Source organism: Doryrhamphus excisus, linkage group LG12 (assembly GCF_037039965.1).
Source record: "Doryrhamphus excisus strain RoL-2023G ecotype Guam linkage group LG12, RoL_Dexc_Guam_v1.1, whole genome shotgun sequence".
NCBI lineage: Eukaryota > Metazoa > Chordata > Actinopteri > Syngnathiformes > Syngnathidae > Doryrhamphus > Doryrhamphus excisus.
The window spans coordinates 16,122,663-16,138,101 of NC_136368.1; the positions used below are offsets into that span (position 1 = coordinate 16,122,663).

General features: G+C 41.3%; 3 protein-coding genes across 6 annotated transcripts; 1 reads left to right on the forward strand and 2 right to left on the reverse strand.

The window, feature by feature from the left end:
* Positions 1 to 1,757: 1,757 nt before the first annotated feature.
* LOC131136006 (TLR adapter interacting with SLC15A4 on the lysosome) lies at positions 1,758 to 3,631 on the reverse strand. The gene has a single exon (XM_058082454.2). It carries the CDS (start codon positions 3,564 to 3,566, stop codon positions 2,517 to 2,519), a length of 1,050 nt encoding a protein of 349 aa, XP_057938437.2. The 5' UTR covers positions 3,567 to 3,631; the 3' UTR covers positions 1,758 to 2,516.
* Positions 3,632 to 5,147: 1,516 nt separating this feature from the next.
* c9h13orf42 (chromosome 9 C13orf42 homolog) lies at positions 5,148 to 8,912 on the forward strand. Of its 3 annotated transcripts, none has more exons than XM_078795276.1 (4): positions 5,148 to 5,630; positions 5,697 to 5,840; positions 7,079 to 7,223; positions 8,194 to 8,912. In XM_078795276.1, exons 1-4 carry the CDS (start codon positions 5,445 to 5,447, stop codon positions 8,445 to 8,447), a joined length of 729 nt encoding a protein of 242 aa, XP_078651402.1. In that variant the 5' UTR covers positions 5,148 to 5,444; the 3' UTR covers positions 8,448 to 8,912. The 3 variants fall into 3 exon arrangements, with proteins under 3 accessions (XP_078651402.1, XP_078651404.1, XP_078651401.1); XM_078795278.1 differs by having other exon boundaries at positions 5,148 to 5,372; positions 5,497 to 5,840; XM_078795275.1 differs by having other exon boundaries at positions 5,148 to 5,840.
* On the reverse strand, positions 7,180 to 15,154 carry rnaseh2b (ribonuclease H2, subunit B). 2 transcript variants are annotated; one of them, XM_078795274.1, is made up of 12 exons: positions 14,941 to 15,154; positions 14,683 to 14,751; positions 13,766 to 13,882; positions 13,605 to 13,681; positions 12,879 to 12,993; positions 12,752 to 12,816; positions 12,592 to 12,697; positions 12,068 to 12,149; positions 11,927 to 11,972; positions 10,397 to 10,474; positions 10,111 to 10,223; positions 7,180 to 7,307 (listed from the first exon to the last, which is right to left on the reverse strand). In XM_078795274.1, exons 1-11 carry the CDS (start codon positions 15,002 to 15,004, stop codon positions 10,113 to 10,115), a joined length of 930 nt encoding a protein of 309 aa, XP_078651400.1. In that variant the 5' UTR covers positions 15,005 to 15,154; the 3' UTR covers positions 7,180 to 7,307; positions 10,111 to 10,112. The 2 variants fall into 2 exon arrangements, with proteins under 2 accessions (XP_078651400.1, XP_057938118.2); XM_058082135.2 differs by lacking the exon at positions 7,180 to 7,307 and having other exon boundaries at positions 9,954 to 10,223; positions 14,941 to 15,153.
* Positions 15,155 to 15,439: the final 285 nt, after the last annotated feature.

Sequence of the window (15,439 nt, forward strand, 5' to 3'; positions counted from 1 at the left end):
GCGGCCTTGTCTCCGCCACCCCACATGTTAAAAGCTCTTTGTGAGCGAGGAAAGTTACTTTTGCAACACTCTGAAAAGGCGTAACCTCCTTGTGGATTTAATAGCAAGGCCATTGAAATAAGTGGCTTTTAAAGCCCCGTTTTAAACCTCTTGCTGTTGCATGAAACAAACTGTGAAATGTTTAAATACATTTCAAAAGGTTGTTGTTTAAATTACATATTTTTATTGGTGTTTTAATTTTTTTTAATCTGTCTTTTTTTACATAAAAAAAAATCAGTTTATTCTGCAAAGAAGTATGCTGGGATAAGCTCCAGCATAATATGGATTATCCCATCAAACTATCTTTTCAATATGGCCGTTTTACCGGTGATCTTTTGAATTAGCTCTGTGTGCTTCCCCGAGAACAAAAAGCAGTATTACCATCCGTAAATGATACCAACTTTAAGTCTTTTGTAACTTTACAGATGTAAACAAGTTAAACAGTTTTGGTCCCAGTACTGACACCTGGGGTACTCCACATGTAATATTTTTTCCTGTTTGTATGAATAGAAAGCTTTAAAGAGTTTCCAGAATCTGCACCTATTCCAGCTGTATTTGTTTGGATTTCATGGAGAACCAGTCTTGAAAAAAAGCCAGCCAGCCACCCATCCACCCAATCCATCCATCCATCCACCCACCCATCCATCAACGCACCCACCCAATCCTTCCATCCAACCACCCAATCCATCATCCATCCATCAACCCACCCACCCAATCCTTCCATCCATCCACCCATCCACACCCGCATCCACCCACCCATCCATCAATCTATCCAGCCAGCCACCCATCCATGCACCCACCCATCCATCCATCCATCCAGCCACCCAATCCACCCATCCATCCAGCCACTCATCTTCTATGCCGCTTTTCCTCACTCGGGTCGCAGTGGTATGCTGGAGCCTATCCCAGCTGACTTTGGGTGAGAGGCAGTGTACTCACTGCACTGGTTGGAATGAATAATTCTAATCCTATGAATGTTGTTTTGGTGTCTGTCACTGCCTCTGCATTCGCGTTTTTTAGGAAAGTGCAGGTTCTTTTCACGTGTACCTGGAATGCCCGGACAAAGGCAGAAATACTTTTGCCTGCAACCTTGAGACTTCACAGGTTTCCTGACGGTACGTTCTTATTTACAGGAGTGGAAGAAGGTTACCGATGAATCAGTGGTTTGAATGTGAGAAAATAAGTCACATGTAAGTTTGTCCTCAACTCAACTCAATTACAGCCTCTTGGTGATCATAAACTAATGTCAGGGTTGTTTTCATAGCTTTCTACGTATAACATTCTCCTTAAATAGCGTCTAGATGATGCTGATGACTAGCTGCAAGTTGGTTTAACTTTGGGTCGTATTGGAAAGGTTGAACTGTTTGCTAACAGACTACTTCCTGGTTTATGTAAATTGACAAAGAATAGATTACAAACAAACTACAAACTCCTACATACCTTCAAGGCATACCTCAAGGCGGACCCCATTATGACTGACCTCCTCCACATCGCCACTCCAGACTCAAAAGTCACCTGTTCGAGACCGCATACTCCCTATGAGTTCATGTTGATTTTCAGTGGTGATTCAGTGTGGGAATAATTACAGATTAATGACTCAAAAGAAGAATAAGAGTTGCAGAGCACTGTATTTTAATTAAATTTAATTTATTAGCAAATTACTCCCTAGTTTATGAGGAAGAAGGGGCAAGTCTTAGCTAATTATTGCCCATAATTCATGAACTTTTTGTACAATCAGGATATATTAAGAACATGATGCCCTTTAAAACATTTTGAGGTCAAACCACAGGGGGCGCCAAAAATGCAGATTAATATTATTGACCTCTTTGCAACATTCATTCATTCATTCATTTTCTACCGCTTTTCCTCACGAGGAACGCGGGGGGTGCTGGAGCCAATCCCAGCTGTCTTCGGGCGAGAGGCGGGGTACACCCCGGACTGGTCGCCAGCCAATCACAGGGCACATATAGACAAACAACCATTCACACTCACATTCATACCTATGGACAATTTGGAGTCGCTAATTAACCTAGCATGTTTTTGGAATGTGGGAAGAAACCGGAGTACCCGGAGAAAACCCACGCATGCACAGGGAGAACATGCAAACTCCACACAGAGATGGCCGAGGGTGGAATTGAACCCTGGTCTCCTCACTGTGAGGTCTGCTAACCACTCGATCACCGTGCTACGTTTTTTAATTCAATATAATAATTTAATTTGTTAGCAAATTACTCCCTAGTTTAGGAGGAAGAAGGGGCAAGTCTTAGCTAATTATTGCCCATAATTCATGAACTTTTTGTACAATCAGGATATATTAAGAACATGATGCCCTTTAAAACATTTTGAGGTTAAACCACAGGGGGCGCCAAAAATGCAGATTAATATTATTGACCTCTTTGCAACATCTTTTACAAAATAACCTTTGGTTGGGAGCAGTAACAAAAACGTGTTGCCCTTTATTGAAAAAGAAAAAAATATTATTTTTGTTCCACTTTATATTTGTTGACGTGCTCATTGGATGCATCGCTGGAGATCTGCAGGACCGGTGTGCTGATTTCACTGGACTGCATGTCTCCAGCCACCCTCAGAAGGCAGGACAACACCATGTCCTTGGCCAGGCCCGCCTCCAAGTTCCCATCCCGACTCAGCTGCAGGGTGATCTGGTCCAGGCTGGTCAGGACCATCTCGGAGCCCAATAATGGGGAAATACGGCCCGAGTCCGCATCCCTCTCCCTGGCCATGTTCTCCATCAGGTACTGCTGGTAGAGATCTAGAACCTTCTGTTCCAGGTAGTAATTAAGGAGGGAATTGGAGAAGGGGCCCTCACGGCCTTGGAACAAAAAGCTCCGATCCCGACCACTGCCCTGCCTCCAGCGGTTGGAGCCTCCTCTGAGTGACAGCAGAAGACCCCCTAGTGCTCTAGGGGGTCCAGGAGAAGAGTCCTCCACAGGCGGAGGTACATCACAGGACTGCAGAAAGGGACCAACCGCCTGGGTGTCAACGACGACCTGCTCACTGTTGTCAGCCGAGAGTGGCATCACCTGGTCGCCCCCAATGTGAAGGTCGCTGTAGTTCATGCAGATACTCTGGCAGTAAGACGGCACCAAGAAGGTGGTGGAATCACCTCCGAAGCGGGCCTGAGCCGGTATCTCCAGTCCCAGAGAGTTCTCGCTGTCAGGCTGGGTGGTGTAGAGATCCAGAGACTCCAGCTGGGAGACATGGAGTTGCGGGTTACGACTGTCATCCACGCCACAAACCTGCTCAGATGAACTGTGATGAAGATCTACAACAGGAGACGCTGGCATGGTCTCCTGCCTCTCAGGACATGGTGGGTTCAATTCCTCTGCTTGTCCATAGGTCATGCTCAACAATTTGACTTCACAAAGCATGTCTGCTGTCTTTGTCACGTCTTGTGTTACTAATAACATCAGTTCAGGTGGTCTGCTTGGTTCTGTACCCCGCCATGAGAGGAAGTGAGAATCATTCTTCCCCTTTCTTAATAATCCATGCTGCAGCTGGGGGGGCATGCAGGTACTGTATTACAGTTTCAATGGCCAAAAGATGTCTCATTTGAAGTTGAAATAAATAATAATATTGCTAAATGTGGGTAAAACAACCAGAATGGGTGTAAATTCAGTTCATTCTGCTGTTCAAGAAAGATTTAAGGTAGTTTGCATGCATCGTGATATAAAAGAAAATAATGCAAAAAAAATCACTTTTAATACTCATTTTTTCTTATAAGTAAATGTCTTATTTATATATTATATAAGGCTTGTGTTAAATTTTATTCAGATGCCATTCTGGTTCTACCACCCGTATTTACCATTCATTCTTTTTCTATACCGCTTATCCTAATAAAGGTCATAATTGTAGTTATTTTCAACTTTTTTTCAATAATTAGGAATTTAGGAAACAAATATTTAAAAAAATATTTTACTATACTAATTTTCTGCCAATTAAATTTAGGATCTAATTTTTTCGAAGTATTTCATTAGAAATATTTCAACGAGTGCCTTGTAAAGGATAAAAATACAAACCTTGAGAATCTTAATATAACATTATCCATTATTTTTATTGTTGATTTTTAACATATGCAGTATTTTTTCAGATGTCATTCTGGTTCTACCACCTGTATTTACCATTCTTTTTCTATACTGCTTATCGTCATAAAGGTCATAATTGTAGTTATTTTCAACTTTTTTAGGAAACAAACCTTGAGAATCTTAATATAACATTATCCATTATTTTTATTGTTGTTTTTTTAACATATACAGTATTTTTATATCATATTCCATGTTGGGATCTTTTATGAGCTATCACTTTGGAATAAAAAAAAAATCACCTTTTAATACATTTTTTCTTATAAGTAAATTATTTATAAAGGCTTGTGTTCAATTTTATTCAGATGCCATTCTGGTTCTACCACCTGCATTTACCATTCATTCATTCTTTTTCTATACCGCTTATCCTCATAAAGATCATAATTGTAGTTATTTTCAACTTTTTTTTTTAGGTGAACTGTAGCCCATGCCAACTACACCCCCCAAATCGGTCACCAGTCAATCCCAGGGTACATATAAACAAATGACTATTTAACATACATGTTTATGGAGTGAGGAAGCCGGAGTACCCCAAGTAAGTTCATGCACATGCAGGCAGAACAGGCTAACGCCACACACAGATACTCCCAAAGAGACTCAAAACCTCAATTTTTTTTTTTTACTCACTCACAAGCACTTTTTACCGTGTAAAGAAACAACACAGATATGAATAAAAGAGAAAAGAGCCTTAATGGAATGAAAACAACATATGGGAGATACTAATTCCTTTTTTTCCTACCTCATGCACACTTACAGATGTATCAGTGCTAAAGCAGAAGTAGCACTTTCACATTCATACGTAACCGCAAGTCGTCATTTCTTCTGACAAACATAGAAGGTCAAATTGGCATTTTATGCAAGTGAGCTAAAGGAAAGAGTTATGAGATTTATTTAGAGTTTTACCGTATTTATGGATTGGATTTTTCTACCTTGGCTTTGCAGACGTCTCATTTAGGAATCACAAGAGTGTTTTATTATTCATAAATATATCTTCCTTATATATTCTTGACAATGAAATGTTTATAATGTCCTTAGCATATACTGTGGATTCTATACGCAGGTTCCTTTAAGGAACATCAGCGTTAATCTGACACCTGAACCGGACCTGTTTCTCTAAAGTGTCGAATTACAGAGCTGCTATGCAACCAAGCAACTAACACCAAAGATGAGGTCAGGTTGAACAAGAGCGTCATAGTTTCAGCTTATCAGCACCTTGGACAGAGACATATCCAAGTAAGCTTGATTCTGACTAAGCTATGGGCGTCAGAGGCAAGTTTTTAACCTTGATCGGCTTCGTTTAGTGGGATGTTTCGGAAGATAAATTATGTATTCCGTCCTAATCATAATGGACAAAAAGGGCGAGACTGTGGCAGTCGAGGAGAATTCGGGCAAGACTACCACAGCGCCTGCACAGTCAGGCTGGTCCGCAGCACATCCATGCTGGTGTTGGGAGAGCGATCTCAGTCGACGTTGAAACGGAGCAAAAGCACAGTGAGCATCGAATCCACCTTGTACTACTACCAGAGACAAGAAGACCGCATATGGCTCTACTCCCAGAATCGGAACTGCCTGGAGTACCTGGAGGCGCTGGTGGCTCTGAGGCGGCGTTACACCGAGAGCATCTTGAAAAGTAGCGATACTGTCAAGGCCTCAGCGTCCTCAAAGAAGAAAGCTGCACCACCAGCTCCACACACACAACCGGTACGCTTTCACTTTCCACTTTTGTGTGAAAATGCACAAGTTTCTGCAATATCCCGCTTTATTGACAAATGCCGGATCTAAACTGGCCTTGTAATTCAACACTATTCAGCAAAGTGGCAAATTTGTATAAGCTCTGTGTGAAAGGGACAATGGTGACATGAGCCCCGTTCACACTTAAAAGTCCTTGTAAGCCAGCTTTTTCTTGGCTTTTTCCCGTATCTGTGCTGTTTACACAGAACAGCATTTTCAAGCTGAAACTGTCCTTTTTCCATGCATACAGCATAATGTTGACCTGGCAATTTTTCTGCCTCTGATGTAGTATCAGAGGTGTAGAAGAGGTGGGATTGTGCTTCTGATGGTTCAATTTGGCTATTTTCCTGATCCTGAGGTAATGACAGAGCAGGAACTCTCCATCCATCCATCCATCCATCCATCCATCCATCCATCCACCCATCCACTCTGGACTGGTCGGGTTACCAGCCAATCGCAGGAGCTGAAACTGTCATTCATTCGTTCATTCATTTTCTACTGCTTTTTCCTCACGAGGGTTGCGAGGGTATGCTGGAGCCTATCCCAGCTGTCTTCGGGCAAGAGGTGGGGTACACCCTGGACTGGTCGCCAGCCAATCACAGGGCACATATAGACAAACAACCATTCACACTCACATTCATACCTATGGACAATTTGGAGTCGCCAATTAACCTAGCATGTTTTTGGAATGTGGGAGGAAACCGGAGTACCCGGAGAAAACCCACGCATGCAAACTCCACACAGAGATGGCCGAGGGTGGGAGCTGAAACTGTGTGAAAGCATATTCTGCAATATGGCAAATGTGTGGGAAAATATGTATAAAAGGGGTAATGTGACATCATCTGCTCCTTTCACACATAAAAGCCCTGAAATGTCAGCATTTTCCTGGCTTTTTGCGTGTGTTGTGTGCAAATGTTTGTGTGTGTTGTTGACATGAGAATTTTCTACTTTCGCAGGAAGTATCGGAGGTGGACTTGTACCTTTCTCACAAGTATTTTACACATGAGACCAGATGCGGTGCTGATGTCATCTTATTATTTGATAGCAGCATGCCATGTTGCTTTTCACTGCGTTCTGTCTGAAAAGCACAGACAGTTGAATACATTTCCCTGGCTGCCTCCGTTCTGTTCCGTATGTCTTGTCTATGATATGGACGTATCTCGTTACACCTTTGCTAACATCAGACAACTGTCTCTCCTCGTTCACAGGCATCAAGAGTGACCCCTTCAGCTCCGCCTGTGCCCAATGTGGAGGACACTTTGCAATTTTTGGATGAGGTGATTGCAAGCTGTGACAGTGAAGCTCAACACAAACCTTACATGGACAATGGACACGCTGACGTGGACTTTATCGGTGAGGTCTTCCCTTCATGTGCTCACTTGTACTGAAGACAGCCAATAGCCCATTTTGGTCATGGAGTCTGGAGTCAGCACGATACTAAATGAAGATAATAAACAGCTGGGAATAAATGATTACAAATACATACAACACATATTATAATGTAAGTTCTAAAATGTATGTCAGTGCGTATGGTAATGGTTAGGCCAGCAGAGAAGGCCTTGCTCCAGACTGTACGCCACAGTGTTTAATAACAGGCACTATAAAATATTCAGGCAAAGGACTGAGATAAACGACTCTGTCTAGGTTGGTGAGTGTGTTGTAAATTATGCCATTTCAATCAAAGTATGATGGCGCAAATTGAATTAAGCTTCTCTGTATAGTGAAACAATGTTTAATCAAATATGACCTTGACATTTCTGGGGCTGTGCTGTTGGCGTGGGAGAATTACACCTTTATCAGTGTAATCAAAACACAGGCCTTGCTGGTGATGTCAACCATGGCATCATAATAATAATGTGTGTGTGGACGTGCCACACATATGAACATGAATACCCACTGTCATGACAACCATGAAGGGCATGTAGTATATATATATATATATATATATATATATATACTATATATATACTATATATATATATATATATACGTATATACAGCCTATCCCAGCTGTCTCTGGGCAAGAGGCGGGGTACACCCTGGACTGGTCGCCAGCCAATCACAGGGCAAATATAGACAAACAACCATTCACACTCACATTCATACCTATGGACAATTTGGAGTCGCCAATTAACCTTAGCACGGGGAGAACATGCAAACTCCACACAGAGATGGCCGAGGGTGGAATTGAACCCTGGTCTCCTAGCTGTGAGGTCTGCGCGCTAACCACTAGACCGCCGTGCCCCCCTAAATATGATTTTATTTATTATTATTATTTTTATAGTTATTGATGTTTAATGAAGGAAACGTCTCTCACCAACAGTGGCCTCCAGCTCTGCAGAACACAACCTCCACTCCAACTGGGTCTTGCGGGTTCCACGGGGGGCGGATGACCCAGACAGGAAGCAACAGGAGCAGGTTGTGTCCTGTGCCAAGGAAAAGGTCCTCAATAAGAAGAACCAGAGCGGGTCGACCAGCAGCAGGTTGCGTCTGCAGAGGAACCCCATCCATTTACCCAAAGTGGTGGAGAGCACCCTGCAGACGCTACGTTTCAAGGCCAAGTGGAAAAAGTCCTGAGGATGAGCGGAGACTTGAAAGTAAAACTTTGGTTGCTTTACACCTCTTAGTATGAACAATTTCCTAAAGAAAGTACTTTTTACCCACCGGTTTGCACCTAATATTGTTTTTTAATATTTCGGTCCAGACCACAGCATCGAACCACAAGTGTGAACATGCCCTACATGGCAACCAAACCTGCTGCTTGGTAGACATACTGTCATCTCTTTATTGTATCTTATTAAGACTGTGCACCTGATGAAGTGTCAACAATCACATTGATAAGAATCCATGAAGGATATTAGGATTGATTGTTATTAATTGAATCATTTACTGAAACCTTCTGGGGTTTTTTTTTATAAGTGAAAAAAGTTGTGATGGGATTTTGAGTGAAAGGCACCAAAGGCAAGTGACAACAATGAGCATCTCAGTATAGTTCACCTTGAAGTGTAGAAAACCTCCATCCGAAGCATTAGAAGAAAATAATCTCACACCCTTTGATATTGTAAAAGGGAAAAGATGTTCCAACTGCGTGTATAAAAGGATCCACAAGTGCCCACCATGAGTGTAGCCCCCCCCTACCCTCATCCACCAACAAGGTCAATGGTATTTGTCATTGGACAGTGCTACAATGAGAAAAAAACACATAGCCTTGAATACATACAGCACATCTTCGCAGTATGGAAATTATGTTTAATTTCAACTGCTATAGAGCATACCCATCAAATCTTTGAAGGCCTCAACTATAGACGGATACTCAAAATCAGCTGTGTTCTTGTTCTTCCATTATACCAGGAGTCCCTAACCACCAGTGAGTACCATGAAGTGGACACTTGACTTAAATTATTATTAAATAACAGCATCTGGAAATATGGGCTATGTTATTTAAGATATGTAGAGTTAGAAATCACACCGTCTGTTGCAAGCGGCCAGAATGCCGATACTATGTGGAGATGCATAAAGGTAAGGTTTGATGATATTATTGAGTGTTAATGTGTATAATTGTCACTTCACAACCTCAATTAATTCTGAACTGTTATGACACACAGTAAGTTATCTTCTCTCTGAAAAACAAACTTCAGGCTCATACTGATGTATTCATGTCGTGCTAATAATTTGATCTTGTTCCTGTCTTAGTTTTACACAATACATAATGAAAACTAATTGCATTTGATGGCTATGATATACGACAGCCCCCATCCCACAGTATTAGACAATAATGCCTGATCTTGTACACTCATGTACACTCCCCTCCTGCAGGTGCTCCCAAACTTTTGGAGGGGAACATCTCTGTGTTCTCCCCGTGCATGCGTGGGTTTTCTCTGGGTACTCCGGTTTCCTCCCACATTCCAAAAACATGCTAGGTTAATTGGCGACTCCAAATTGTCCATAGGTATGAATGTGAGTGTGAATGGTTGTTTGTCTATATGTGCCTTGTGATTGGCTGGCGACCAGTCCAGGGTGTACCCCGCCTCTTGCACAAAGACAGCTGGGATAGGCTCCAGCATACCCCTGCAACCCAAGATAAGTGGCATAGAAAAAAGATGGATGGATGTAAAACGTGGATAAAGTGCACAATAGTGTGACCAAACCTCGAACTTCAGCTATGCAGGTGAAGACGGTAAACATTTTCTTTCCTTTAATACAAAAGTAACATTTACAAAATATGAAAAGGGCAACCGACCATCATTTTTTTTCCGATTTGACTTTGGGGCTGAAGAAAGATGACATTGTCTTCATCCCGGTCTTGTCCACCTTTGCCAGAGTTTTCTGTGCGGCCGTCATCTTCTTTGGCGGCTTTATGTCATGAAACAGAAAGTAAGAGAGAAACATTCATGACACAATTCGACCTCCAGTTCAAACAAACAACAGTGACACAATCCCTCAAGGTCTTCCGAGAAGTCTCCACTGAGGAAAAAAGACTCAGAGGTGATGAAACCAAATCAAATGTTTGTCAAGACGATACTCACTTTTCGCACAAAGTCTTCACTGTTGAATTTGGTGTAGTCTTCTCCTGCTTCCACTGGCTTGTCGGACAGTTTACGTTTCTGATCAAATGAGGAAATGATTGTACATCATTATAAAATGCATACTATAGCAGTGATGCAGTAATGAACTTATTTTTTTAGCTTTTAGCTAAAACATATACACACACACAGTAGTTACATATTTACACATATACTGTACAGTATATATCCTGTTAGTTACATTCTGAAATGTTGTTTACATCATTACAAAATAAACTTCTCCATTGCATTCTTGGCAAATGCATAATTTGACATCTAGTTGCTGTAAAAACTCAACATTTTTAGTGTATTTTTTTCTTTTTTTTTATAGAGTTGATAGCACCAGTTTGTTTAAATGCATTTTCTACTGCTGCTTCATTGTGATGTGCCTGCCTTGTTGTTGCCCCCTGCATGACGGAGCGCAGTAGTGAATGAACAAGCACTTCTCTTGTCAAACTGAATGGTTTACTATTGGTGTCTTAGAATAGTCCACGATTAGATTCAGTGGAGTCTGATTGGACTACCAATCTGCCCTCTAATTGTATTGTAGCAAGGTGTGTATTGGGTCATTCGATGCCAGTAACATTCTGCATGATGGATTACAGAAAGCGTTGGGAAGCAAGTCCGTAGGAGAGAACTTGGACGTGTTGACAATGTTCATGCCGTGTTGTAGCATCTGCCTGCAAGACCTCCTGTGTCTATTTCAAAGAAAAGACTGACTTTTATACAGCCATCTTGCGAGTTGTGTCACTCAGCATACAGTAGGAAAATATCATGTGATCAAGACTGTACCATTCTGACTACATGGGGTGGGAATGACTGCTGCTGAGCCAATATTTTTACATAAAATGTCTTATAAATAGCCTATTTTGATGCATAATCAGCTTAATATGCGCTAATGAAGAATTGAAAATGCAGTGTGTGTTTAGCAGCAGACCTATACTTACTACGCATAATAAAATCACCCACTTAAGTGGCACAATCCAAAGAAGCCCGAACTGTGAGCGCTAGGACGACCGTAAATATCCATGGACCGATTGGCTCGTAATGGCTACTACAAAAAAAAAAATCAACCAAAGATGAGTCCAAGCAAGTAAAGTTCAACTTGGGCTTCTTCCATATCACACAACAACCAACTGTGTATCATTTAAAACATGTAAGATTTCATTTTATACCCCGTCTGTGAATTTGGCTGCTTACTGAGAGGTTTGGCAAATTATTGTGTTTCAAGACATGTTCCTATTTTGTTTGTTTTTTTGCACTTTTTGATGTTTAATATGCCCACTGCACTGTGTGTTGCTTTTGTTCATCTTGCTTTCTGTCACTAAATAAATTAAGGTAGTCTTGTTGTACACCTATCACGCTTATTTGTTTATCTGAGTAGTTTAGTCTTTTTTTTGTTTTTTTTTTTAATTGGACTATAATCCTTGAATAAATAAATCCTTAGTCGAAGACAGCTCTAGTTTGAGATTTGGAGCAAATGTTAAAACATACCTTTAAAGGTGGCTCTGTCTCCGTTGGACTTGTAATCTCTGGCAACCTGTAGTGTTGGTAGTAGTAACAGTGATCAAACAAGCCTCCTAATGGAATCGACTTTGCAGTAAGAAGAATTGTCTGTTGTGTGTGCAGACATACTGCAGGTGATGGAGGAGTTCTTTACTTAGGTCTTCGCTGAGGTACTCTGATATAAGGCCGTGGGCGTAGCGAAGGTAGTTCTCTGGAACGTGAAGGTGATCAGACATTAGGCATGATACACAGTCACAGGATGGTGGAAATGATGCAGAGTTCAATAGTTTGCTGCCCTCTACTGCTGCTGTTAAAGTACTACAAAGACCTCTATCAATTTAACAATCTGTATGTGTACAGAATGATCATTTTTAGATTTTTAGACAATTTTACCATCTGAAACATTTGGAATTATCTGTGAATGTCCTTTGAGTCATACAGTATTTTGATTTGCTTTTCTATGGTTATTATGATAGTTTTGCACTAATTTCCACCCTTCTTCCATGGTGGAATCACAAAAAAGCCAAAACAAAATCAAAACATACATGTGGAATTGCATTTTGTGCAACTTTAGAGGCATATTTTCCAGAAAATTGTGGATGTAAGATTTCAGAGGTTCCACTGTAGAATGTAGTTAGAGTATAAGACGTTACCTTCAGCTGAGCCAGACTCAATCTTGAGTTGAATGTATGTTGTGGATTTAACTCCCTGCCCCACAGAGATGTTCCTCTTCTTTAGCACCAGGATTGTTTTTTCCACCTGTAACCACATGCGCTGTTTATTGCACCAATGTAGAAACAATGACTCACGTACCTTTTTCTTCAACCAATCCATAGTTTTTTCCCGACTGTATCGGTGAAACTTCAGGCTTCCCACCTCTAAAAAGCAAATATAATCAATGAGTTCAAAAATTCTCAGTTTTGGGACAACTACTGCTAACCTTTTTCATCTGCAATGTGATGCATAGAATCTAGAGAACGTGTACAGCTCAGGAGCTTGGTGCATGCAGGAAAGTCTTCATCCATCACCATTTGAGCCACAGGCTGGAACTTATCCTAAACACAGACACGCAACATCAGAACTATTAAAAGAGTGTTTTATGGAGTCTTAATAGAGGTGTAAGTGATTCACAAGTTACTCAGGAGGTAAGCAACACATGAGTGGAGTGAAGGATAGTCGAGATTAGACTTAGTAAACCTCAAGATGACATTAATGTATAACAAAAACAACACTGTGCATCATCAGAAGAAAATAACATTGGGTAATAGAGTATTTAGTGATATGAGAGGGTTAAAATGATCAAAAGTGCACATATGGACACGCTAATGCTTGAAGATGTTTGTAATAGACAATCTGTGACGAACTAATAACAAACCATCGCTCTGGTTCATATCAGGGGGGCCATTCCCCTCAATCACAACTCTTCACATCACACTGTCGCTGCCAATATGAGTGTTGACGTCCCCCAGAAGAACAAGGGAATCCCAAAAAAAGAGGGCACTCTAAACTCCTGTTGTCTCATAACCGCACGCAGCAGTCACCCCACCCGAGGGTGGAGGGTAACTGCCCTCTCGTTCAGTTGACTCGTTGACAGAACACAAGTAGAGCTCAGAAATGTTGGGGGACACTAGTGTAGAAAACGTATTGTTGATTATGATAATCTTACTTCTTTTCCAGATTTGATCAAATAAGGCAAAATAAGATACAGAGGATCCATCGGTGTGACAAACAGAAGTCTCCCATCTGTGTAAAAAGGACAGACGGTGAACAAAAGCCTCATCAACACTAAATTCGCTATAATGAGTATTTACAGGTAGTGACACTTACCTCTCTGGACAATCTGGCCAACAAACCAGGAGCGAAAGTCCTCTTCAAATGCTTTGACCTCATAAAGCTGCAGCACGCCATCACCGCCACCACTCAGCATGTACAGAGAGGCTTGATCTATAGTAACAAGAGGACAAGTCAACTCATTATTGTATTCATAAGCACATCTTGTACAACAGTTGTCTTTATCTGGGTCGCAGGTGAGCTGGAGCCTATCCCAGCTAACTTGAGGCAAAAAGGCAGGGTACACTCTGGATTGGTCGCCAACATGTGGATTGGGAGTTTTTGGTTGTGTCTGTTTTGTTTATGCACACATTTGTGTGAATTGGTCACATGTGTAAAAATAGCAGCAGATGCAACACACTGTAGGTCACTGTTGATTAAGCAATGTAGGCAAATACTGGGAATCTCAGGGTCTCTCACAATACCTTACGATTTGCGATACATTACTCACAATAATGATAATATGTTGATACAGTGACGCTGGGATAGGCTCTGGTGACCGGCGATCCAGGCCTCTTTCATATGTGGATATATTGTATTATTTACAGTATGTATATGGATAATATTTTTCTACATGTCCTTTAACAGTAACAAAATATATATGAATCACGAGGAATGAACCATGTTTTGTAACTTCATCAAAAGATGGAATGAAGGAATGGATGCCTTAATCGTAAACAGTAAAGGCATGTGACCTGTCCCAGCCAATCACAGAGAGAAGGTACATCAACAAGGTAAAAGTAGTAATTGTTTAAATAAGTGAAAAGTCAGAATTATAAAATCATGTCATATGCTACATTGTGTTTTTAATAGTAAGACGTTTAGTATGGAAATGTAAATTATTATAAGCTGAGGGTGTATACAGCAGTTGTATGAAGTTGCATCTGTGCTCGCAGGGCCACCGGAAGTTGTACCTGTTGAGGGATTCCGCAGTCTCACAAAAGTTGGCTCACTGTCCTTGCTCTGTACGTCTATGGCGGAGTCTGAAAGCACCATAAGTAAAGTCTGGGGTAAGTCAAATCCAAACATCTCTTATAAATTGCATGCTAAGCAGCGAGAAGCATCGTTATATGCTCGTCAAGTGACGCATAGTTGTGCTACTATGCTAGCAAATAAGCTAACATTCAACTAGTTAGCTTTGCCGGAGCTAGCTAGTAGCTGCAGAACGTTACCTGCCATAATGACGACCCAACTATCATTTTGATCATTGGGCATTCGCTCCTTTTTTGGGGCCATGCTGACACGTCAGACCTTGCCGAAAGATTTGCCGGTGTCACACTGCGGGTTTCATTCAAGCAGAAGAGTTACGCAGAGTAAAATTAAGTATTTGTATACAAACGGGTGTTTTGACATGCGCTCAGAAAAGGCGCTTGTCTCCTTCGCATCCGCCATTTTCACAAGGGGGTGGGGGTCATTCACCTAAGTGACAAGTCAACTAGCCTGTCCTCTTTATTATCTTTCACTTTAAGTAATCAGAAATGTATTTTAGACCTGCAAAACCACGATAAGCCCAACTATTTTTATGATGTTAGGAAACACACACGGTTTAAGTTTTGTGTTTTCCTTGGTTCCCCCTATGAGTCATGCAGTGGTACGCACTATGAGACGTCAGATTATCTGTAATATCCCAATAAAGCCACTAGAGAGCAACCAAGGCCTCCGACAAAAATG

Bases quoted from the DNA above. Each gene is read 5' to 3' on its own strand.
- rnaseh2b (XM_078795274.1), bottom strand. From the start codon at position 15,004: ATGGCCCCAAAAAAGGAGCGAATGCCCAATGATCAAAATGATAGTTGG. The intron at 14,752-14,940 runs GTAACGTTCTGC...TGGTGCTTTCAG, and splicing joins TTGGGTCGTCATTATGGCAG to ACTCCGCCATAGACGTACAG. The intron at 10,475-11,926 runs GTATGTTTTAAC...TCATTTGATCAG, and splicing joins AGACAGAGCCACCTTTAAAG to AAACGTAAACTGTCCGACAA.
- c9h13orf42 (XM_078795275.1), top strand. From the start codon at position 5,445: ATGTTTCGGAAGATAAATTATGTATTCCGTCCTAATCATAATGGACAA. The intron at 5,841-7,078 runs GTACGCTTTCAC...CCTCGTTCACAG, and splicing joins CAGCTCCACACACACAACCG to GCATCAAGAGTGACCCCTTC. The intron at 7,224-8,193 runs GTGAGGTCTTCC...TCTCACCAACAG, and splicing joins CGCTGACGTGGACTTTATCG to TGGCCTCCAGCTCTGCAGAA.
- LOC131136006 (XM_058082454.2), bottom strand. From the start codon at position 3,566: ATGCCCCCCCAGCTGCAGCATGGATTATTAAGAAAGGGGAAGAATGAT.